This window comes from Stegostoma tigrinum, chromosome 10 (assembly GCF_030684315.1).
Source record: "Stegostoma tigrinum isolate sSteTig4 chromosome 10, sSteTig4.hap1, whole genome shotgun sequence".
Lineage (NCBI taxonomy): Eukaryota > Metazoa > Chordata > Chondrichthyes > Orectolobiformes > Stegostomatidae > Stegostoma > Stegostoma tigrinum.
Genome location: NC_081363.1, coordinates 66,807,293 through 66,833,480, shown reverse-complemented (window position 1 = coordinate 66,833,480; position 26,188 = coordinate 66,807,293). Strand labels below are relative to the sequence as shown.

At 40.8% G+C, this 26,188-nt stretch overlaps 1 protein-coding gene across 4 annotated transcripts in view; it reads left to right on the top strand.

Annotated features, from left to right (window-relative positions):
* Positions 1-25,913, top strand: part of fmn1 (formin 1) — a 389,228-nt gene extending 363,315 nt beyond the window's left edge. For all 4 annotated transcript variants that reach the window (XM_048537805.2, XM_048537803.2, XM_048537804.2 and 1 more), the window contains 2 exons: positions 10,153-10,234; positions 21,160-25,913. In XM_048537805.2, coding sequence (XP_048393762.1) covers positions 10,153-10,234; positions 21,160-21,204 — 127 coding nt within the window. In that variant the 3' untranslated portion in view covers positions 21,205-25,913. The remainder of the gene's footprint in view (positions 1-10,152; positions 10,235-21,159) is intronic.
* The last annotated feature ends 275 nt before the right edge of the window (positions 25,914-26,188 follow it).

Sequence of the window (26,188 nt, the reverse complement as noted above, 5' to 3'; positions counted from 1 at the left end):
ATATTGGAAAAGTGTGAAATGAGCAGGGTAGTTGTGGTGGGTGACTTCAACTTTCCTCTTATTGCCCGGGAATCCAGAGATCCAGGCGCTTGGATGTAGAGCAATTTGTTAGTTGTGTCCAGGAGGCCTTTTTGAGGCAGGATGTTGTCGATCCAACCAGAGAGGAAGGCAGTATTGGACTAGGTTCAAGGGAATAAACCATGACAGGTGATTGGTGTTTCAGTAGGAGAGCATTTCAGCCTTAGTGACCGTAACTCCGTAAGGTTTTATAGTCATGGAAAAGGACTCAAGTGGCCCTTGGGTGAGGTGCTTAGTTGGGCAAGAGCCAATTACACACAAATTAGACAGGAACTGGAGAATGTGGATTGGAAGCAGTTATTTGAGGGAAAATCTACCTCTGGCATATGGGAGGCTTTTAAAGACCAGTTGACTAAAGTGCAGAACGTGCATGTCACTGCAATACTAAAGGATAGGAATGGCAGGATTCGGGAATTGTGGGTGACAAGGGAAATTGTAAGGGAAGCATGTGACCAGTCTACGCAGCTACAAACTAATGAAGCCCTGGAGGAGTACAGAGAAATTAGGAATGAAATTAAATGCACAGTTAGCAAGGTAAAAAGGGGCCATAAAATGTCTTTTGGAAACAGGGTGTAGGAGAATCCCAAGGTTTTTATGCATATGTTAGTAAAAAGAGGGTAACAAGGGAAAGAGTAGGCCCACTCAAGGATGAAGGAGGGACGTTACATGTCAAGGCACAGGAAGTGGGGGAGATCCTCAATGAGTACTTTGCATTGGTTTTCACCAAGGAAAAGGAGGTGACTGATGTTGAGGTCAGGAATGTGTGTGTGAATACGCTAGAAAATGTCAACATATTGAAGGAGGAAGTTTTTGGTATCCTAAATTACATTACGATAGACAAGTCCCCAGGAACAGATGGGATCTACTCCCATTACTGAGAGTAGAAAGAGAGGAAATAGTTGGGGCCTTGGCAGATATCTTTACATCCTCGTTGACCACAGGTGAAGTTCCAGAGGACTGGAGATTAATTAATGTTGTTCTCTTATTTAAGAAAGGAATCAGGGATAATCCAGGAAAATATAGGCTGATGAGCTTGACGTGTGACAGGCAGCATGGTTTGTCTGGGGAAGGTCATGTCTTACCAACCTGATTGAATTTTTTGAGGAGGTAATGGGGGTAATTGATGAAGGAAGAGCTGTGGATGTAGTTTATATGGACTTTAGTAAGGGATTTGATAAAGTCCCACATGGCAGGTTGGTACATAAACTAAAATCACAAGGTATTTGGGGTTGCCTGGCTGGATGGATAGAAAACTGGTTTGATTGTAGAAGACAGAGGGTAGTAGTGGAAGGTTGTTTTTTTTTCAGAATGGAGACCAATAACTAGTGGCGTTTGTAGTATATATAAATGATGTGGAGGAAAATGTGGGTGGTCTGCTAAGCAACTTTGCTGATGACCCGAATGTTGGGGGAGTTGCTGATAGTGCCAACGGTTGTGAAAGTATACAACAGGACATAGAGAAATTGGTGACCTGGACACAGAAATGGCAGATGGAGTTTAATCCAGACCAATGCAAGGTGATGCATTTTGGAGAATCAAATTTAGATATGAATTATATTGAAAATGGCAGAATCCTTACGAAAACTAACATTCAGACAGATCTGGACGTTCTGGTCCACAGTTCCCTGAAAGTGGCAACACAGGTAGCCAAGGTGATTAAAAAGGCATATGGCATACTTGCCTTCATCGCCTGGTGAATGGAGTACAAGAGTTGACAAAACATGTTGCGACTATATAAAACCCTTGTTAGGCCTCGTTTGAAGTATTGCGTGCAGTGTTGATCCAAGAACAAACCTGCCATTTTTCGATCCATATCCCTCTGTTCACTCCCTATTCATTTACCTGTGTAGGTGCCACTTAAATGTCACCTGCAGAAGGATGCAGAAGCTTTGAAGAAAGTTCAGAGAAGCTTCATCAGGATGTTGCCTGGTCTCCAAGGCATTGCCTATGAGGAAAGGTTAAAAAGACTAGGATTGTCTTCACTGGAAAGACGGCAGCTGAGAGGAGACCTGATAGAGGTCTACAACATTATGAGAGGCATAGATAAGGTGGATAGTCAGAGGCATTTTCCCAGGGTTGAAGTTTCAATTACAAGGGACCATAGGTTCAAGGTCAGATGGGGAGAATGTAAGGGAGATATGCGAGGGAAGTTTTTATGCAGAGAGTGGTAGCAGCCTGGAATGCACTAACAGAGGAGGTTAGGGAAGCAGGTGACATTTAAGTGACACCTACACAGGTACATGAATAGGGAGTGAACAGAAGGATACGGATCGAAAAATGGCAGGTTTGTTTCTAGATTAATTACGGCATGATGGTCATCACAGGCTTGGAGGGCCAAAGGGCCTGTTCCTGTGCTGTACTTTTTCATTTGTTCGTTTGTTCATTAACTGAATTCAGATGCAAAGTTAAACAATGGGACGGATTGAGACAACTACTTGCCATGTTGAAATTATGTTTATTTCTGTTTCGTGCTTTCTCCTGCAGGGCAGAAAATCTCACACCCTACCTGCATAATCATTGCATTCATACTTCGACTTCTGATTTTATCTTAGCTTTAGCTACCAATAGAATAAGAATTTTATTTCTGCTGTTTTGTATATTTTTGATGTTAGCAGACAAGTCAGTAGCTTTCAGTCCTTAATACACGTAAAGAGATTATAGAATCATGAAGAATGTGCTACAGGCTATCAACATGCACAGTTCAATCCCAGCCTAGATTTCCTTAATTTCAGAAAAATGCACTTGAAGATGCATTCTAAATTTCAGTTCTTCTTACCTCTCTGTCAAGAATTTAATCGTTTCCTCAGTAGCAAAATCTATCAGTTTTGTCTGAACTCAACAACCCCATGTAACCTGTTGCATCATCTGGACTTTTAGAAGCACAGCAGTTTTATATAAAACCTATAAATCCTTTACACAATTTGAGCCAGTCTTTCCATTTCTTTTATGGTTTAAACTGCTATTATAGTGACAGTATGTATTCATCTTCATCATTTCCAACTGCTGTGTTTTACATTAAATGCTCACTGCTGAAATCTGACATTCCTTCCGTAAGTTGCCAAAGTTAGCATGGATTGGCAAATGTATGATCACCTGCTTTAAATAAGCTCTGTTTAATATCTTCTGAGTTCTATCCTGAAAGAGTTTTTTCTTATGTTAAACAGAGGATAAATCAGTATATGAAAATTCTGTAACTCACATATGTTGCAGTGTCCATAGCACATTTAGAGGTAGATTTCCCAGTTTTTTAGCTTGGGTTTATTGGATGTCTTGAGTGTAGAATTTAGAAAGGGGTTCATGTTCCATTTAAAAGAACCTGCCCTTTTTGGAACCACTTTGAGAGGTGTAACTTTGATAAGCTGTGTCATTAAGTTATGAGTTGCCTGCCTGAGTTTCCTCCAGTTTCTTCAGTCTGCGGTTCTGAACAACAAGGAAGAGAATCATCTTGTTGGCCCAGATCATCTGTTGACCAGATTGTCATCATTCCAGCATTGATTGAAGTTGACACCCTACAAATCTGACACCATACCGATTTGGCATACTACCCCCTCCCTAGCTAGAACCTACTCTCCTGGCCTTCCCTCTCCTAACTATCTGGCAGCCTACCTTCCAGTACCCTAACATTGTACCTAACTTGTCGAAAAGATGGCGTAGTGGTATTATTTCCAGACTGTTAATCCAAAGACCTAGTAATGGTATGGGAACCTAAGTTCAAATCCCACCATGGTAGATGGTGGAATTTGAATTCAATAAAAATATATGGAATTAAGAATCTAATGATGACTGTGAAACCATTGTCAATTGTTTGGAAAGCCTACCTGGTTCACTAATGTCCTTTAGTGAAGGAAACTGCTGTCTTTACCTCGTCTGGCCTATATGTGACTCCAGATCCACTGTAATGTAATTGACAGTTAACTCCTCTCTAAGCAATTAGGGATGGGCCATAAATACTAGACTAGCCAGTAACACCCACATCCTGTAAACGAATACAAATGTTTAATCCATGACAGCAGCTTTGAATGTCAGAATATAGCACCTCACAGCTACAAAAGAATAAAAGCATGCCTCAATATTTCTGAGGAAGAAATGGGTGGAATTACCTTGCAGAATCTCCTATTTTTTAAATACAGGAAGTCTGCATGAGATTACCAGTCACTAGAAAACCTGACCCAATATAATTAATTCAGTTAATCTTACGCTTGGGGCTCCTTTGAGATCAATTTGTTTTGATTGTGACATTGTGGATCAGTTAACCTGCTTTGTGGGCACTTGGCGATTCAGAATTCTGAGTGAGGTAGTTTTGCAGTACTCGGGGTGCTTCGATGATTAACCAAGCTCTAGTTCTATCAAGAATATTTGAGATTCTTCCCTCATAGCAACTCGCTGCAACCTGATGATCTGTTGGTATAATGGTGTTGGTTTAATATCATGTGGAATCTCAATAGTGCTGTAAGCCATGGTATTTGGGTTGGGGGTGTGATGTTTTGGAGTTGCATTTCTACAGAACCCATGTACACATTTGGGGGTTTTCAAACCTTAGTTCACATCACCACCGACGTTCCCTGGATTAAGCAAGTAGTGTCTTTTTTTACAAGGAAAAATGAAATGCTTTGTAATTAGCAAATGGGAATTCTATAAATGTGAATTTCTCATGCATTCAGTTTGGTAATTTTTAAATATAATTTTTAAAGGCCAGATTTCACTCTAATAATGGTCAGGCAGTTGGCATTTGTTGTTGTTACACAGTGGAGGTGACAATCACTCGTACATTTACACACTTGTAAAAATGTATACCATGTCAATATACAATGCACCTCTGTAGATTGTGTTGCTGCAGCCTTCGTCAATGGTTTCCATGTAGAAATCACTATCATTGTGTGAAGTACCTACCCGTCGTCTTGTGTTGCTGCAATTTGGTGTAGTTTAGGCAGTTATCACTTGCATGTTTAAAAACTATATACAACATCTCTGGATCTGAAAAAAGTATTTTTCTACATGCAACGTCCCATCCTTTCAAAAGGCAATTAATGTTGTGGATTTAAAAAGAAACTAACTAAATAGTTTTAGGTTTTCTTTTATCTCTTCCTTAATCCTATCAATATTTCTCAGTATATTACATTTACTCGAGCAAAATACTGCAGGTGCTAGAAATCTGAAATTAAAACAGAAAAAACTGGAAGCTGTCTGCCACTCGGGCAGCGCCTGTGGGAAGAATCAGCATTAGTCTTTTCAGGTCAATGACCTTCCATCAACAGATTTGCTGTGTGCGCAGTAATTTTGTAGCCATTTGCATTTCATGTTTTTTTTTTACTTGCTGCTTTTCCATCTGCCTAGTTTGTTGAGGAATCTTTCATCTGATTTGTTGGAAAATGTCTCTCTGCTTACTGTGTTTACTGATGACATGGCACCTCTGCACCCCACCAGACTGCATGGGGAACCCGATTACTGGTAACTGCACTGAAAAATCCACAGTGGGGGCTGTGGGAAGGTGAAAGGTGAATATTGTACTTGCACTGCTCAACAAAATGCTGGCTGCTAAGTTTTATGCCGCTGACTGATAAAAAATGCTTTCACCTGTCAAACATAGTAAATTTTAATCTGAACATTTACATCTGCTTTCAGTTTTGAGCAAACTTTAGAAATTCAGACTGGAGAGCAAATGCATTGAAGTAATATTGGACGCAGTAATGGCAAATCATTCCAATGGCATGCATTGGAAGAATGTGGGATTTGTTGACCTGCTTAATAAAACTGGATGAGCTGCTGAAACTTATCAATGAATGTTTAAATATCTCCACATTTGCCCGTGCAATCTTCTATAGAAAGCTATTTTAGATGCCATATTGATGAGGGCAATAGTACATGCACAATAAACAGATTGTGCTATCTGTCAGCATGTTTGATATCAGTGTCACCATTACAGCATTTCATGCTCCAGCAGAAATTGTCTCTCGATCTGCACATGGTTTAGGAGGGCAACCTTGAAGAGCTCTGAGCCTTAAGTGACAGCTTCATAATGCACCATCTGAACATGGGCAGGTGCTTGCTGGAAGGCAGGTAACAATGAGGGTACTAATGGTAATGGTATGATTGTGAATGTTGTCCAGCTGAGAGTGCACAGTAGATTCATGCCCCACAGAGCAGCTGTCACTGCCTTGGATGGGGGCTTGACAGACCTAGTCACCATTGTTAGACTGTTGCACACCCTTTCAAACATTAATGTTCCCAGGTTTGATAGCAGCAGTCAGAACTTGAATAATAAACTGAGCTTGCACAAAAGTCAAATTGAGTTCTCAGTGCATCTCATAGTCATTGATTGGTTTCCGTTTGTGTTGTAATGGGAGCTGAGACTGTGTCTCGGAAACGACGGGCTCCAAACTCTTTGCATTGCCCTGTGCTGAGTTGGTACTGAACCACTCTGTGCTCCATGACATTACTTCCTATTCCATCAAGCATTTCATTGCACAAAGTAAAACACAGTGGATGCTGGAACTCTAAACTCTTAAAATAAAGTGGAACACTCAGTGTATAAGGTAATAAGTGGAGAGAGAAACAGGTAAAATTTAAAGCCATTTGAACTTTCATTGGAACAGAACTAGAGATTCAACAGCTTTTGAACAGGTATAGAGGTAGGAAAAAGAACAGAACAAACAGGAAAGTCTGTAATTATGGATGGCAGGAGAGATTGATGCAAAAGAGATGATGCTGCAAATCAAAAACAGATTATGATTATTATTAATGTAAAGATACAAAAAAAAATGTTGAACAGCTGCTATTGAGAGTGGCAGAGTGATAACCTGTATCTCCTCAAAACATTAAGACACAGATAGAAGGACAAATTTTGCGTGTACTACACTTGCATGGAAAGGTGCCATGAGAAGTGAGATGTTGGGGGTGATTAAGGAGTTATCAGCCACTGCTACTCCAGCCAGATCTCACTCCATTATTCAGACTGCTTCATGCAAAAGATCAGAGTAGCATCTCTCCCTTAACTGTGCCAAATTCTCCCCAAATTCCCCAAGATCAGTGTTTCAACAACATGGGCTTCAAAACTACTGACTCCAGAAAGGTACAAAAAGAAGGTTTTGGTAAGGTGCGGTGAGGGAGGAAAGCCAGATATGCAGATTATCTACTGTTTATAAATCAGAAGAGATTCTGGATAAGAAAGCTTTAATTCTTTTGGGTTGCTAAGGTACCCGTTTGCAGAACTAAGATATTATTTTGGATATGGTCCTGCAACGCCTTGGGGAGGAAAAGTACCATTTGGAATTTTTAAAAGTAGGCATGAATATGCATAAAAAATGCATTACAGACCTGTCAAAATGGCCTGTCATGAGAAATTATTACAACTACCAGAAGACCTGTCAAGGGGAATTGCTAAAGTGTCAGATGGACCTGGCGAATGGAACTGCCAAGAGAGAGCATCTGTCAAGAGGAATTTTCAAAAAGAACTGTTAAAGTGTCAATTGGAACCATCAAAAGGAGCTAAGAAAAAGAGCATTAAGCCATTTAAATGTTCAACACTTTAAATCTTTGAAGCAAAAGTCTTGGTTGTTATTTTTAAAAAGTTGCTACTTGCTATTTCACTTTGTCTTTTGATATAAGTACCAGTACTAGCCTGGTACAGCATGACTGATTTCATATTCTTCCATTGTCGCAGTAGGATGCCTGCCGTTTTACAGTTTGATTGACAGCTAAAAATGGTTATAGACTCTTTGAAGTGGGACAATGAAACAAATATTTATCATTGTTAGGGATTGCATACTTTAATGAAATGTTTGTTATAAAGCATTAGCTGTTGAGGAATTTAAAAGCATATTTTAAAGAATGATTTTTTTTTCAATATAGTGGTCCGCAATAAACACTAAAAAATCAATTTTATTTCATCTTTAATGGTTCATATAATGGGTGCAAAGGCCAAAGGGTGGGGAGTATGGGTTGACATGCATTGGTGCTAGGTGGCGACCATAGGTTTGAGTACTGGGAAACTGATTGGTTTGAAGGATATGAGGGGCTCTTTGGGGTGAATACAGAAGAACAGTTTCACCTGGAGGATATAAGGGTCATGGGGTTATGAACAAGGTCTGTGTTGACATGGAACAGGTTATGAGAGGTGACGTGTTACATGGATGGTGTATGGTGTCTATGATGAATGAGTGGTAAAGGATGCTTTCCTGGTTCATTTTTCTCCATAGTTTCCACACGGTACTGCTGTGTGGAAGCAGGCCATTCACACCCATCTCTTTCCTCCTGACAACTTCTGTTCTCTTTCCAGGGCCAACTGGCCTATCCCCCTGGGAACCCTGCCGCAGTGAAATGAAAACCCCAACTTCCAGGCTGCTTTCCGATTCTATGCTCCCAACTAGAGACTGAAAATGCAAGCCTTTGACTTTGAATTTCACCATGATTTGAACCATTTTGCACTTTAAATATTTTGTTAATCAGAATAAATGTCTATTAAGTTACAGCATCTGGATGTTGTCACACTAATAAACCAGAAATTATTGCGCAGTTTCAGCTTTCAGAAAGGCCAAAAACATTCTTCCTTTTTCTTCACAGATAAAGCCATGAGAATGATTCATCTCATGAACATCTTTTAGATTAGATTAGATTAGATTCCCTACAGTTTGGAAACAGGCCCTTTTGGCCCAACAAGTCCACAGCACCCCATGGAGCATCCCACCCAGGCCCACCCCCATCCCCCTATAACCCACACACCCCTGAACACTATGGGCAATTTAGCATGGCCAGTCCACCTAGCCTGCACATCTTTGGGCTGTGGGAGGAAACTGGAGCACCCGGAGGAAACCCACACAGACACGGGGAGAATGTGTGTCAGACTGTATTGATTGTGTTTTTCAGGCAAGGTCCGAGTTGCAAAGTTTCTAAACCAAAATTCCTTTTCCAAGTCCTTATTTGTCCTTTGTGACTTTTCCACTAAGTGGGAAGTGAGGATTGGTATTATTTGTATTAATTTAATCGCCTATAATTATCTTCTGGAGACACTGAAGTTTTGAAGAGAATCACTGTCAGTCATGGACTTTTCTTTTAATCTTTCTATATTTGTGGATTGATGAGTGATGAGGCTACTTTCATGTGTTCTGATGTTAAAATGCGTGCAGCTAGCATTGCATCGTTGGAATTTGTACTGTCTGTTATTTGTGTACTCAGTTTTATGTATATGTTATAGTTTGCAGTGCTGCTTATTTGGTAATCACTGTTGATACTTGAAATCATTTTTATTCTGGAACCTGGCATTCTGTAATTAATGCTCTGGAATGTGGATAGAGCCAGAATTCTCAATTCATGAGAAAAGTGCTTGGCCAAATTGAATCTGATATCAGTCATTTGATCTGATACAATACTGCTGCAGGCAACGTGCCTTTCTAATTCTGAGGTGTCAAATGTGTGAAGGCTGAAATTCACTGCAATTCTGCTAAATCTTGGCTGAAATAGATGATTGTTTTCAACAGAACGTAGCAATTGTAGTGAAACATTCCAAGGGTCTTTAGTATATTATTGCACTAAGAATATTGCAGACAGCTGGATTAGATAGCCCATCATATGCTTTGAGTCTGCGACTATAACTATTCTGCATGTAATGTCTTAATCCTTGTGGGTGCCACATACTCTGAATCAGTTGTAAAATGATAAAACTGTCCAAGAATTGGTCAAAGAATGAGGAGAGTGCAAGGAACAATGGATAGTGAAGTTTCAAGGTACTTTCTCTCCTAATGTGATCTTTGTTTACTAATTTCAAATTCCCCAAAATTTAATTGAGTAATATGGTTTGTGAAAAGTTGAGCTTTGAATCTATTATTATTTTGAGAGTTGTTTGAGATTCTGAAAATAATTCTGATTTCCTTTAATGACAACCTTGCATGCATTTGAGAAAATATACTTTTGTCACCTATGAGGTAAATATTCATTGTTTACAGCAAAATCATAAACATAAGCATTGTGTATGTATTTGCAATGTGGCTTTAAACATGTACTGAATGATTTCATCATAGTTAATGAAAATATAGGCAATGACTTGAAATAAATTATTAGTTTCTTATGAACTTATTTCAGGTTGAAGGAGGCTCAACAGTCTGTAAAGAGGATAACTTCGGAAAAGAAAGTAGAAACAAAGAAAACAAATCCTAACAGCCTGGTAAGATTGTGATTACTGATTATCTATGTCAGTGTCCCTAAAGCTATTTGATGCTGATTCAGCATTCAAATACAATGCTTAAATACAAATGCATCTAAAACAAATTCCATATCCTGCTCATTTTTACGTAAACATTATATTAACAAGATATTTAAAACAAGAATTTAGTTGAATTTGTATTATACAGCATAGCCAGCCTGAATATTTCCTGGGGAAATGATACCAGACTTATAGATCGTAGAATCCCTACAGTGTGAAAGCAGACCATTCAACCCATTGGGTTCACACTGACCCTCCAAAGAGCATCACACTCAGACTCACTCTCTTAACCTACCCCTGAAAACCTGCATTTTCCATGGCTAACCTACCTAGCCTGCACATTTTAAGACCGTGGGAGGAAACCGGAGCACCTGGAGAAAACCCACGCAGACCCAGGGAGAATGTGTAAACTCTACACAAACACAGACCAAATAGAGAATCAAACCTGGGTCCCTGGCATTGTGAGGCAGCAGTACTAACTACTGAGCCACCGTGCCATCCCAAAGGAAAGGATTCCAGAGGCGGAAACCGGGAATGAATGTTCAAATCTGAATTAAAATTATGAGGCTTTTAAATCGGAACAAAAAGGTTTAAAATAAGATGTAATAGAGATTTTAAATAATGCAATTGTTTTACCAGGGTAAATGTTGAAAGAATTGCTGGTTGTCAATTTATTACAATCTAAGAAATAAAAGCAGAACTGAACCTTCGAGTCCCTCAAGCCTGTTCAGCCATTCAGTAAAATCGTGTTTGATCATCCGCCTCACATCCATCTGCCCACTTGCACCTTGTATCCCTGAATTTTCCCAAAGGCCAAAAATTTGACTGCCTCAGAGCTTAAATATATTCAAAGAGGGATGGAACATCCACAAACTTCTATAGTAGAGAATTCCAACGCTTTACAACCTTCTGTCTGAAAAATGCCTCCTCATCTCAACCCCACTAGATCAGCCTTTTATCCTGAAGCTGTGGTCCCATGTTTTAGATTCCCCAGCCAAAGCAACAAGAGAGCTCTCTGATGAAAGGTCTAGGCCCGAAACATCAGCTTTTGTGCTCCTGAGATGCTGCTTGAGATGCTCCTGCTGTGTTCATCCAGCTTCACACTTTGTTATCACGGATTCTCCAGCATCTGCAGTTCCCATTATCTCTGATCACAACCTTTCATTGTCAACCCTGCTAAGCAGCTTCTGCACCTTGTATGTTTCAATAAGATCATCTCTCAGTCTTCTTAACTCCGTAAAGCATAGACCCAATTTCTGTGTCCACTCATCACAAGACAACCCATTCATCCCGGGAACCGTTCCAGTGAATTTTTGCTCTCATACTCCAATTGAAGTATGTCCTTCCTTATATATGGAAACTAAACCTGCACACAGTGCCTTTGCTGTTGTCTCATCATTGCCTTGCACAATTGCAGCAAGACTTCCTTTTCGTGTACTTAATCCCCTTGTACACTTACACCCCACAGCCTTCTAAACGCTCAAGTTTTCAAATTTCACTGCTTATAAAAATATTCTGCTGCTTTATTCTTTCTACTGAATAACTTCACAATTCCCTACATTTACTTCTCTGACACTTTAGACAGCATAGCGAAATGGACAGGTTATCTGTTTCCTCCTTACAGCTTACATTCACACCATAGTTGTATTATTGACAGAATTAATACGTCACTCTCAATCTCTTCATCTAAGTCATTTATATATAGATTGTAAATAGCTGAAGCCCCAGCACTGATCCTTATGGCACACCACCCAGTTTAGTACTGTAAGCTTCAAGACAAATTGTGACCTAATCTTGTCCTATTTGTAGACATTGATCTAGCTACAGTTTAATCTACTCGAATGCCATTGTAAAGTACATTACAACATTGACTACACATGAAAAAAAGGTCACAGGCTGTAAGGTACTTTGAGATGTTCTGAGGTTGTGAAACACATTGTAAATACTAATCTTTTTCTTGAAGTAAATAAGTTTGTAAAACTGCCTCGATAGATTCAGTTGTTACTAAATTAATATTTTACTTTTTGTTTAGCTTGTCATAGAGTTGCAAGCAATTATTCTGACCATTTGATGTAATGGAATTGTCTAATTTTATCCAATGTCTTTGAATTATCTGCTACAAATTCCAGATACGGTAAAGAATTCTGTGCTCTGAAGTGTGGCTCATTACTGTCTTGGGAATACAGAACTTTGGTTACAGAATGTTCTAGTTAATTGTAGCCCTGTTCAGATAATCAAGATAAACTGTTAAAAGTTTGGAATTTTTAATTGTTTTGTGTGACTAAATGCTAGTAAATATATGCTGCAGCATTTGAACATGTGGACAGTTTGTACCACAAAGGATTTGGAGTGTTGCATAATCAGTCTCGAGTAAAGATACAAATAAGATTAATTTCAATAATCAATTCAATTAAATTCAATAATCAATCTGGAAATTATGCAATACATCTCTTATTTTGTAAGCATGCAATATGTGGGTTAATTTCAACCTAAGTAGCTGGTGAGATGGATGCAGGAGCTGGGAGGCGTATCACTAAAAATGAGCATTTCCTTTATTGACCAGCTGGAACCATGTCTGCCACATTTTCTGTGTTCGCTAAATTGAGATGCTCGCTGGAAGCAAGAGGATCTGTCATGTCCACATTCAAATCAGGAATTAATGGTGCATTTAAAGTTTTATCAGAGGCACACAGTCCAAAACTTAACTCATTGGGTAAAACATGTTGGAATTCACCTGGTACACTTACTGACATATTATTTAAAGGGAATATGCCTCTCCAGGTAGTCTGATCATCGGGTCTATGCTCACGATTCAGTTGGGAGGAGTGCACTAATAATTGAGCTCCATTATCACACAAAGCATCACAAATGTGTAACTATTGAATTGGGTAAGATAATTAATTTGACTGTCTAACTGCTGTTCAGGACAAATACAATTCACACCAGATTTTGTCAATTTGCAGGAAACAAACTTTTCTTTAACAAATAGCAAAAAAAATTACTAATCTATTTCTATACACTTAAACTATGTTCCTTTAAAATCATTCAGAAATAGGAGAGAGAAAAAAAGAAGCAGAAGGCTTGACATGAATACTATAATTGGAAAAATATAGCAGAAAAAGTATGTGACATAGTTCAAGAGCCCATACAAGACTAAAGTGTTATTTCTCACGATTCTTTTGATTAAAGAAATAATGATACAACGTTGACTGCATCACGGTGCTTGAACTTCGATTGAGTAGCTGATTATCTCTAGATGCATCCTAGGTATTTCTGTGGGAGAATTTTTTTCTTTAAAGTCTGCATTTTTTCCCATTTTCACAGGGGGAAATAGTGACGATGCTTCTTGTTTTCAGGCTTTTGGATCTCTAGTTTCACTGCTCTGCCAGGACTGTAACAATCTGAAGGTTATCATTAAACAGATGTCCTTAATTCCTAGTGCCACACTGTCTCATAAAGCATCCACATCACACTACTTCAAAAAGTACTGAGAAAAATCTTTCCATCAAGAAAAGATGTTTTGCATGCATTTATATCTGATTATTTCTTATACTCACCTCATTTACATATAATTTACAATTCTCCCATGCAGCAGAGAGAAAATAGACAGTGACAGTTCTCAATGTGAAAGTCATAGCAGATACCTGACAGCTCCAGCTCTTTCTCCTCCAAACTGCCATCTCGCCAGTGCTCCCCAACAACTCAGGGTATGCTCCATGGGCAGCAGCTGCTGTATCCTTCGCCTGAGAAAGTTGCATCAGATGCACACCGGCCTCACCACATTATAATGGCACATCTTTGACCCACTTAAAGCAGAGTTGTGAACTTGGGTATTCCACTATGGAGCACTTTAATGCTGCCACGAGGCCATTTAACACACAGGATTAGCACGCATATGTTAATGTAGATCTCTGTATGTGCCTCCTCGGCAAATGTAACATTGTATCCTGCACTCTGTTCTGTTATGGTTGCACTTTTATAGTAGGATCTACCTGTGAAGCATGTAAGGCAACATTTTTCATTGTACCTCTGTACACATGACAACAATAAAGTCATAGAGCTCCACCGCATGGAAACTGGTTCTTCTGTCCAACTCGTCCATGTCGACCATGTATCCTAAATTAATCTAGTCCCATTTGCCAGCATTTGGCCCATATCACTCTAAACCCTTCCCATTCATCTACCTACCCAGATGCCTTTTAAGTGTTGTTATTGTACCAGCCTCCACCACTTCCTCTAGCAGCTCGTCCTACACACGAACCACCCTCTGTATGAAAATGTTGCCCCTTAGGGCCCTTTTTAATCTTTTCCTTCTCATCTTAAATCTACGCCATCCAGTTTTGGACTCCCTTCCCTAGGCAAAAAAGATCTTGGCTATTCATCCTACCTGTGCCCGTCATGATTTTGTAACCCTCTGTAATGTCACCCCTCAGCTTCCAACTCTCCAGAGAAAATAGCTCCAGACTATTCAGTCTCTGCCTATAATTCAAACCTTTCAATCTGGCAACATTCTTTTTGAAGTTTCTGAACTCTTTCAAGTTTTGCAACATCCTTCCTATAGCAGGGAGACCAGAATTGAACGCAGTGTTCCAAAAGTGGCCTCACCAATGTTCTGTACAGCTGCAATATGACCTCCTAAACCTATACTCAATGCATTGACCAGTAAAGGCAAGCATACCAAATGCAGTTGAGGTGGAGGGAGTTGACCTTGGAGTTTCGGTCAAGAGACCTTGGGGGCATTTGATAGTGTAAAGGTTCACCTTCCTCTACTTAAACACCCACAGGGTTAGGCACTGCAGGCAGGCTGGAGCTGGATGGGTTTGTCCTGAGAGGAGACCTCTGGGTGCTTGCATGTGATTCTTCCTCCTGTTTCTGTTGTACTCCTTGTGTTGAACAGGCAACTGGAGTGAGGTCAGATCACTCCATACCCCTGTTACTTTGCCAATGATGACGAGTATTAGTGACTGCAGCAATAGAGTGTAGATCAGTGCACATATCCAGCCCCACTCTGCGTGTGCTGGACCTGGATCTCCATGACAACTGCCAGCCTGACCTCAGAGCCAGCCAGATGCCCGCATGCTGTGATGCGTCGATCAACATGTGCTACCAAGTCTAATCCAGCCAATGTACATACTGCAGAGGAATCAGTGACTGCTTCCTCGGAGGTGAAGGGGCCCTCTTCATCGCAGAAACTGTGCAGAGGCTGCTAGTTCCCAGAGGAGAAGAAAGGAAACGGGTTGCAAAATGGGATTAGAAGTTGGGCATGTCAAGATTACTCTGACAGTGCTGGTGATAGGAGAGTCACTCAGCCCTTGACAATGAGTCTTACATGATTTCCAGGCCATAGACGCCTCAGGATCACTGCATGAGCAATCACAGCCCTGTCCCGCAAACACAAGGATTCTGACCTTGTACTGGGTGATGAGACAGAGGTCAAGCCCAACACCCTCCTTGATTCTTGCCATGCTATTTTCTCGTGGAATGAGACAAAGGGATGGAACGAGTGAGAGAGAAATGGCTGGCACAGCTGTTAGGAGAGGTAGGAGAAAGGCGGTGAGGCATCTGAGAGTGTAAACAGGCAGCACGGAGGGAATTCAGGATTAGTATTATAAGGGAGTTGGGCTGGGTGAGGACACTTAAGGGAAGGTTTTGAATTTATTTAAGAGAATGAAGGACAATGAGCCTTTGTGGAAAGTGGGTATCCTAGCAGAGAGAAAGTAAGTGTGACTGAAAAGAGAGAAGATGGTGGCGCCTACTATTGAGGAGTGCAGTGGGTCATTAGCTTTCCTCCTACTGCACTGATCTTGGTCTTTGGACTAGCCATGCAGGCTGTATACTGTGATCTCCTCAGGCATCCCATTCACCAGGACCTCCAGGTCCCTGTCAGAAAATCAGGCTGTCAACCTGCTTCTGTTGGCCATTGGTCCATAAAATATCCCTAGAGATGCAGGTTCAAATCTCACCATGGCAAACAATGGAATTTATAATAAATTTAGTCTTAATTTCAAAAACTGGTATTAAAAGCTAGTCTCCGTACTGGTACATTGGAACTTCCTTTGTAAAAACCCTTTATGTTCTCTTATACTTTTCAGAGAATAAATCTACTCTCCTTTCCTCATCTGGTCTATTTGTGATTGAAAGCAACACAAATGGCCTAGCAAGCTGCTCAATTATACCAAACTGCTACAGAAATGTCAAAATAGAATAGTACAGAATGGACCACCTTGCACTGATGGAGGCATGACAAACCAAATGACACACCCAGCCCTGTCAACACTCCAAAGTCCTCTTCACTAACATTTAGGGGCCTTGTGTTAAAATTAGAAGTGCTGCCCCACAGCCAAAATCTCAGACATCACCAAGCAACAAGATGAACCCAGCAGAGGCAGAAACAGTTGTAGCATTTATTTCCAATTTCTAATTGTCCTTGAAGAAGTAGTGGTATCCATCTGGTGAGGATACATCTACATTGCTGTTAATAAGGAACTTCCAGGACTTTAATCCAACAACAATGCAGGAACAGCGAAATAACTCAGGATATTGGGTGCCTTAGAAGTGAGGTGTTCCCATGCATCTAATGTCCTTGTCTTTCTAGGTAGTAAACATGAGTTTGCAAGGTGCTGCAGAAAGAGCCTTGGTGAGTTGCTGCAGCTCATCTTGGATATTGTACATACTGTAGTTATGGTATTCTGATGATGGAGCAATTAAATGTTTTCCGTGGGGTACACATGGACTTTTTTTTTTGGATTGTTGGCACATTTGTTGACTGTTCACATGAGCAATCACAGCCCTGTCCCACAAACACAAGGATTCTGACCTCATACTGGGTGATGAGACAGAGGTCAAGCCCAACACCCTCCTTGATTCTTGCCACGCTATTTTCTCCTGGAATGAGACAAAGGGACGGAACGAGTGAGAGAGAAATGGCTGGCACAGCTCTTAGGGGAGGTAGGAGAAAGGTGGTGAGGCATCTGAGAGTGTAAACAGGCAGCCTGCACTCATCCTGACAAGTGGAGATGGCACCATCAGACTCCTGACTTGTATTTTATAGAAAATGGATAGGATTAGGGAAGCTGAGAGGAGACTTACTGAGAGGAGAACTTCCAACTCCCTGACCCCCAACGCCTCATTTTCACCATGGACGTCCAGTCCCTTTACACCTCCATTCCCCATGCAGATGGCCTTAAGGCCTTCCGCTTCTTCCTGTCCCGTAGGCCCGACCAGTCCCCCTCCACCGACACCCTCATCCACCTAGCCGAACTCGTCCTCACCCTCAACAACTTCTCTTTCGATTCCTCCCACTTCCTACAGACAAAGTGGGTGGCCATGGGTACACACAAGGGCCCAAGCTATGCCTGCCTCTTTGTAGGTTATGCGGAACAGTCACTCTTCCGCACCTACACTGGCCCCAAACCCCACCTCTTCCTCCGTTACAGTGATGACTATCGGCGCCGCCTCTTGCTCCCAAGAGGAGCTCGAACAGTTCATCCACTTCACCAACACCTTTCACCCCAACCTCAAGTTCACCTGGGCCATCTCCAACACATCCCTCACCTTCCTGGACCTCTCTGTCTCCATCTCAGGCAACCAGCTAGAAACTGATGTCCACTTCAAGCTCACCGACTCCCACAGCTACCTAGAATACACCTCCTCTCACCCACCCCCCTGCAAAATTTCCGTCCCCTATTCCCAATTCCTTCACCTCCACCGCACCTGCTCCCAGGATGAGGCATTCCACTCCTGCACAGATAATAAAATGTGAGGCTGGATGAACACAGCAGGCCAAGCAGCATCTCAGGAGCACAAAAGCTGACGTTTCGGGCCTAGACCCTTCATCAGAGAGGGGGATGGGGGGAGGGAACTGGAATAAATAGGGAGAGAGGGGGAGGCGGACCGAAGATGGAGAGTAAAGAAGATAGGTGGAGAAGGTGTGGGTGGGGAGGTAGGGAGGGGATAGGTCAGTCCAGGGAAGACGGACAGGTCAAGGAGGTGGGATGAGGTTAGTAGGTAGCTGGGGGTGCGGCTTGGGGTGGGAGGAAGGGATGGGTGAGAGGAAGAACCGGTTAGGGAGGCAGAGACAGGTTGGACTGGTTTTGGGATGCAGTGGGTGGGGGGGAAGAGCTGGGCTGGTTGTGTGGTGCAGTGGGGGGAGGGGATGAACTGGGCTGGTTTAGGGATGCAGTGGGGGAAGGGGAGATTTTGAAACTGGTGAAGTCCACATTGATACCATATGGCTGCAGGGTTCCCAGGCGGAATATGAGTTGCTGTTCCTGCAACCTTCGGGTGGCATCATTGTGGCAGTGCAGGAGGCCCATGATGGACATGTCATCAAGAGAATGGGAGGGGGAGTGGAAATGGTTTGCGACTGGGAGGTGCAGTTGTTTGTTGCGAACTGAGCGGAGGTGTTCTGCAAAGCGGTCCCCAAGCCTCCAGCCCAGTTCATCCCCTCCCCCCACTGCACCACACAACCAGCCCAGCTCTTCCCCCCCACCCACTGCATCCCAAAACCAGTCCAACCTGTCTCTGCCTCCCTAACCGGTTCTTCCTCTCACCCATCCCTTCCTCCCACCCCAAGCCGCACCCCCAGCTACCTACTAACCTCATCCCACCTCCTTGACCTGTCCGTCTTCCCTGGACTGACCTATCCCCTCCCTACCTCCCCACCCACACCTTCTCCACCTATCTTCTTTACTCTCCATCTTCGGTCCGCCTCCCCCTCTCTCCCTATTTATTCCAGTTCCCTCCCCCCATCCCCCTCTCTGATGAAGGGTCTAGGCCCGAAACGTCAGCTTTTGTGCTCCTGAGATGCTGCTTGGCCTGCTGTGTTCATCCAGCCTCACATTTTATTATCTTGGAATCTCCAGCATCTGCAGTTCCCATTATCTCTGCCACTCCTGCACATCCCAGATGTCCACGTTCTTCCAGGACCGCAACTTTCCTCCGGCAGTGATCGAGAACGCCGTTGACCGCGTCTTCCGCATTTCCCGCAACACATACCTCACACCCCGCCCCTGCCATAACTGCCCTAAGAGAATCCCCCTTGTCCTCACAGACCACCCCACCAACCTCCAGATACAATGCATCATCCTCCCACACTTCCACCGTCTACAATCCGACCCCACCATCCAAGACATTTTTCCATCCCCACCCTTGCCTGCCTTCCAGAGAGACCACTCTCTCCATGACTCCCTTGTCCGCTCCACACTCCCCTCCAACCGGGCCATACCCGGCACCTGCTACCGCAGGAAGTGTTACACTTGCCCCCACACACCCTCCCTCACCCCCATCCCAGGCCCCAGGATGACTTTCTGCATTAAGCAGATGTTCACCTGCACATCTGCCAATGTGGTATACTGTTTCCATTGTACCCGGTGTGGCTTCCTCTACATTGGGGAAACCAAGCGGAGGCTTGGGGACCGCTTTGCAGAACATCTCCGCTCGATTCACAATAAACAACTGCACCTCCCAGTCGCGAACCATTTTAACTCCCCCTCCCATTCCTTAGACGACATGTGCATCATGGGCCTTCTGCAGTGCCACCATGATGCCACCCGAAGGTTACAGGAACAGCAACTCATATTCCGCTTGGGAACCCTGCAGCCCAATGATATCAATGTGGACTTACAAGCTTCAAAATCTCCCCGTACCCCACTGCATCCCAAAACCAGCCCAGCTCGTCCCCTCTCCCCACTGCATCACACAACCAATCCGGCTCGTCCCCGCCTCCCTAACCTGTTCTTCCTCTCACCCATCCCCTTCTCCCTCCTCAAGCCGCACCTCCATTTCCCACCTCCGAACCTCATTCCACCTCCTTGACCTGTCCGTCCTCCCCAGACTGACCTATCTCCTCCCCACCTCCCTACCTATACTCTGCTCTCCACCTATTTTCACCTCTATCCATCTTCGGTCTGCCTCCCCCTCTCCCTATTTATTTCACAACCCTCCCCATGCTCCTCTCTGTTGAAGGGTCTAGGCCTGAAACATCAACTTTTGTGCTCCTGAGATGCTGCTTGGCCTGCTGTGTTCATCCAGCTTCACACTTTGTTATCTAGGATTAGGGAAGCTAGAAGGTGAGCTATTGCAAATTTCCCAGCCTTGACTTGCTCCCGTATTCTTGGTGGCTATATGGCTAGTCCATTTAACTTTCTGGCCAGTGATAACAAGCAATATATTTATGGTGGAATATTCGGTGATAGTAATGCATTGAATGTGAACAGATGATTAGATTTTCTCTCTAGTAGATGACACTTATTTTGTGTGAATGTTACTTTCCACATATTAACCTGAACATGAGTGTTGTCTGGGCCTAGCTGCATATGAAAACATGCTTTCGGACCTGAGATGTACATATGGTGCTGAACAGTGCTGTCGCCAACAAACATACCCATGCTGATCGTTCATGGTTGGAAGCAAGCTTATTGGTGAAGCAGCTGGAGATGGTTGCCCTGAGGAATTTCTGCAGCACTATTCTGGGGATGGAATGATTCGTCTCTAGCAACTTCAACCAATTTTAAAATGTGTTAGCTATGACTGGGTAATAAGAAGACAAAAATTATGTTAAGTCATAGCCACAGCCTCTAAGTCTGCAATGTTTGTTGTTTTAAAAAAAAATCACAATGCTGTGTCTTCCTTCTATGATCTTAATATAGGAATAAAATGTAAAAGACAAATAATGAAATCAGCATTACAACATTGCAAATTAGTTATTTTGGACATATGCCATTTGAGTTGAAAGGCAGTTTTCAATCTTGGATTGTAAATGTAACTATTTTTCAAATCCAGCTGAACAACCTAGTTAATTAAATCAATGTGGATTTTGCAATTCACAGAGTTGTAGTCCAAGGTTTGTAAATGACGATGAGCTTTTTTGTTGTTTTATGAAACAGAAAGAAAGACTACGCCAAAGGGAGGCAAGTGTCATCGCTGACTGATGGAAACCTCAAAGAAAACGTGTCCTGTGACTCGATTATTGAATTCGTTCAGAATTTGAAGGATATTTCTTCATGCTGCTTATTCCCCAATGTCAACATGCCAAGGAAGTTTCTAATTCCATGATGATGTGTATTGAGCCTTCATGCATTCTTGATTATATTTATCACAGGATGTATATGTTCTACTCTCACCAAAGTGAAATTTCAATGTTTAGTTCGAGTTATGTCTAATTATGGTATATCCTACAGAAATCCAACAAAGGAATTCTGAAATCTATAAAAATTCAACATACTATTGCTTCCAAAAGATGTTCTGTCTCTTCGAGCCTCAGTGTATTATAATATATTGTACTACAAGGTGACTTAGGGTTAGACGCAATGTTCTTAAAAATTTAATCAAACATTGAAATTGTATATTGTTCTAGCTGGAGCTGCTACAAAGTTCAAGAACAATGTAAATGTTAAGTTTTTTTGCAATTGCTTATTCTGTTTAATGTTTCCTGCATCTCATTGTAACACAGGACAAAATCTGTTCGACCAACCAATTAAATAAACCAACTCTGTAATATCCCCCTCAATACAATGCAAATTGGCTTCCAGGATATAGAGTATCTACTGTGCACCTGGAAACCTATTGAAAAAGTAAGTCAAAGTCAAACCTGTTCGTGTTTCAAGAAAAAAAAGGTGATTTGGAATTGAAACACATCAATGCCCACTGGGTATTCTTTTTTCTTTCTCTCTTTCAGCTCTGTCAAGAGGTAATTCAATTAGAACTGAATTTTTTGCCTGTAATATCAAGGAGTAGTGTGAATAACGTTAAAGCCAACAGTTACATGAAATGTAACGAGCTTGAATGGTCACTCACATTTTGAGCAAAGGCAGTTTTCAACAGGATCTGAGGCCTGGATGGTCACCAGAGTTTTTTCAATGCCCCATTACCCAATTTCTCATTGTTTCTCCATCTGATTGAAAGTGGGCTTTTGGCTGCCACTCCCATAAAAGATTGCTTCATAACTGCTAGTCTGGATGGTGTACTAATCATAGGACAGGACTCTAGTTTGTCTCCAGGCAACAGTGAGTGCTAATGATAACTTGTAGGATCTAAGCCTGATGAATATAAATTGTTTCCTTTATACTATCACTGATGCAAAGAAATCTAGGAATTTTGGAGAGACCAAATTTACTGCTGGCGAAACTTTGTGTTAAATTCACAACTACTGCCTAAAGCTAATACCTTTGTGCTCATCATTCATGTTCTCCCTGCTTTTCATTCTTAGGAATTTCAATCCTTTCAAACTCTTCAATATCTTTCTTCCTTTCACGAAAACTTTGAATGCACTTGAGATCTTGACCTTCTGCCTTTGTGAAAATCTCTAATTAACATGTCAGCCTACACAGCTTCCAACAATCAGATGTCAGCTATATTGCAAACTGACCCTAACCTGTAGAAGATCTACAATACTTTTGAAATGACCTGGCAAACAACTGTATGTATTCTGCAATTTGAAGATGTGGAGCTCCATGGCCCAAGGGTTTTGTAGTAATTCTTATACAATGTTAAGAAGGCTTGCAAATATTCTTTTATTATTTTATATATTCTTGATTTTCAACTGTAGACCTGGTTTTGCCAATATGTTCTGGCCAAAATTAATAAGTAAAATATTTGATTTAGTTCCCAGGAAGATGGATGCAGGGCAATTGTGACAGTGTGAAGTAGAGCGTAGAGCTAAGTAAATGAAAATGGAGCTTAATAGCAATAACTATTCAATTCTTTATATTTTACAGCCCCTAAAATAGATTTTGCTTCAATCTTTTTAAATTTATTTTGGTATACTCAATTGATCTTAGCAAGATTTTGAGAAAAAAAATGCATTGTTAATGTTTGGGAGGGAAAAAAACACCTTCTACTATTAGCACATTTATCAATTTAAAATTCGGATAACAAATTCAAAGTCAATAAATCTATTATTAACAGCTGTAGTTTTACTCCACACATAAAATAGTTATCTCGTTATTAAAGAGCTAATATATATTGTGTGATGAATTAATGAATGCAAAAGAAATACAGAAGGGAGAAGTAGCCATTCAAAAATAAGTAGATATAGCTAGATAGCACTATATTGCATTTTGTTCAGCAAAATCTATTGCTGAACATTTACATCTAATGTATTTTTGTATAGTATACATGTCATATGAATGACATAGCAGCTTGATTCATCTACCAGAAAGAAAACAGATTAATAGATAATATTTACTATACCTTTAGAATTAAGAGTATATTTTATAAAAATATCAATTTGGACAGTTGACTATCTCGAAGTGTTTTAAAAATGATTATTCAAAATAGAATTATTTTAAGTAAAACAATGTGATATACAAAGGATAGAAATCCAATATGTGTAATATATATAGGATTATAGTAGTGAACGTTGCTTACTATATTATGCCTTTACAGATCAAGTCAGAACCTCTGAGTTCCTTTCATGGTTAAGTGCATTAATAACCACAGAGAACATGATTGCGCCAGATTCAATTCTTGGTTTGTTTTAAGTCTGCTGTCCACAGACAGGGTAACAGGAAGGGTACTGGAAGAGTCCAGTGTCTTTGAGCTGATGAGGGGTAACACTAGCCTGAATTGTCACGTATGATTGCTAAATGGTGACCCCTTCTGGAATGTGTGAGAGCAGGACTGATCTCAGCCATGAGGCCTGTCATTGACCTCTCATAACCTGCCAGAATTTACTGTCTCGGCTTGCACTTTAAAAAAAAGCATCAGTTGAACAACTTACTCACCATATCTAAGGAATTCGGCCTTCCAACACAAAGCAAAGAAATTGTGAATGAAATGTGTTGAATTAAACCTCATCAAAATGTTTTTCTTATTTTAATTTAGTAAAGAGGCCTGAGCATATCACTCTAATCAATTTAATTGATTCTTTCTTCTTCACATGTGGTGACATTTAGTTATTGATTTCCTAAACATGTGGTTTCTTGATGAAAAGATGTTAATTTTATTCATTTTATACAATTAACATTCTAACCATGATGTACAATTAACATTGTGTGGTAAAGAAATAGATGTTTTGTTTAAACCTTATTATGCAAACATAAATACTTACAGTTTTTATTTTGGGCCAAAAAAATGTAATTCAGATATACTGTTCCAAAAAATAATACACACTGCAAGAGGTAATAGAATATATGTTCAATCACCAAAGAAAATGGGACAAAATCCTAGATCTTTGCAAACATAATTTTCAGCAACACCCAGTTATAGTCCAATTAATTTCTTTGTAATCACAAGCTTTCGAGTATTACTCCTTCGTCAGGTGAACCACCCCAGTCCAACACCAGCACCTCCATATTATAATGTTAAACTGCATTTTAAAGATTCTTTACATTGAAATATAGAACACTAATAATATAAGGACATAATCATTATAATTTGTATGAACTATTTGGCAATATTAAGTAAAGATCTTCTATGTGCCAGGTGCAGCAAAATTGTAAACTGTCTCTCATAAACAATATTATGATGTTAATCCACACGGGTAATTTCCTACAGTTGGCTGAGTATGTTAATGTGTGCTGTAAGCAAGAATACTGCTACTGTATTGCTGCTATTGACTTAATCTTTTTTATGCAAATGTATAGAACGTTAATGAAATGGCTATGGTATGTTTCAGTTGGATAAGCTTCTAAAGTTAACACATTTGATGTCTCAGTTGCACTGTTGGGAAGACCCACGTTTTCTTTGGCTTATATAAAAGTAATCCATTCGTGTCTGTTAACAGTGTAGCAAGATCTGTTACATTTCACTAAGAAATCATCGTGGATTTACGATTGTCATGAAATGCCCCTATCAGGCTTTTGTTGCTTTCAATCAAAAGCATTGTCTGTAGAGATTTCTTGGTGCACTTTAGAATAAAATTACCAATTTGTTAACATCTATGTTTATCAGCTTATGCTTCTGTTACAGTTGGCATAGGAATATAGATTGGAAGACCCAGGTAAAGAATAACAAATGTTAACAAAATTGACAGTAAAACAATGGCGATAGAAATGTGTTATGCCTGAACATATTGAATCACTGCTGAAGAGCAGTTCAGCGAATGTCATCGTCCTTTTAGTTGCATATTAAATGTTGTGGATAATTTTGCACAATATTTTGTGTTAGTAGTTCTGGATAGTGTTGCACAACACCACGTTGATTTGATCTCAAAACACTGAATAACGGCATAGCCAGTGCTTTAGGAGTATGAAGAAAATAAATAGAAATGTAACTATTTTCTTCGCAAAATATAAACAGAATTCTTATGGTAAATTGTTGTGAAGTGCATCCTGTAGTATTGAAAAGAACATGGTGGAGGTTTGGTAGCATCTGTTGAGAAAAAAAGTCAGAATTAATGTTAACTCTGAGGGAGGGTCACCGGACCTGAAATGTTAACTCTGATTTTTTCTTCACCGATGCTGCCAGACCTGCTGAGCTTTTCCAGCAAATTCTGTTTTTGTTCCTGATTTACAGCATCCACAGTTCTTTTTTTTGTATGGTGGAGGTTTGATATATAATTCTGAATTGGAAACTAAACTTGATCAAACTTTTGTCATGATCTTAATTGGTTCCAGTAAGTAATTGAAAAGCGACTGAGCTAGAATTGTTGCCGAGAGCCTGTATTCATTCGACCATCCATCGTGCAAGTACCTTCTTCAAAAAGACCTGTTACCATTAGCAATACAAGTTAGATGCTCACAACAGGCCACTGAGCTTGTAAGTGACCTGGGAGCTGCTAAGTTTGGCTAAGAGTTTAAACTTTAGCTTGGACAAGTTCTAATATTTGAAAACTACTTGGAATCAGAATAAGTACAGAAAATTAAATCAGGTCGATACACAGACTTGGTCTAACTTCAAAAGCATGTCAACCATGATGTACGTGTTTTGATACAAACAATTCTAACATAAATGTTCCAATTGAGACATATTGAC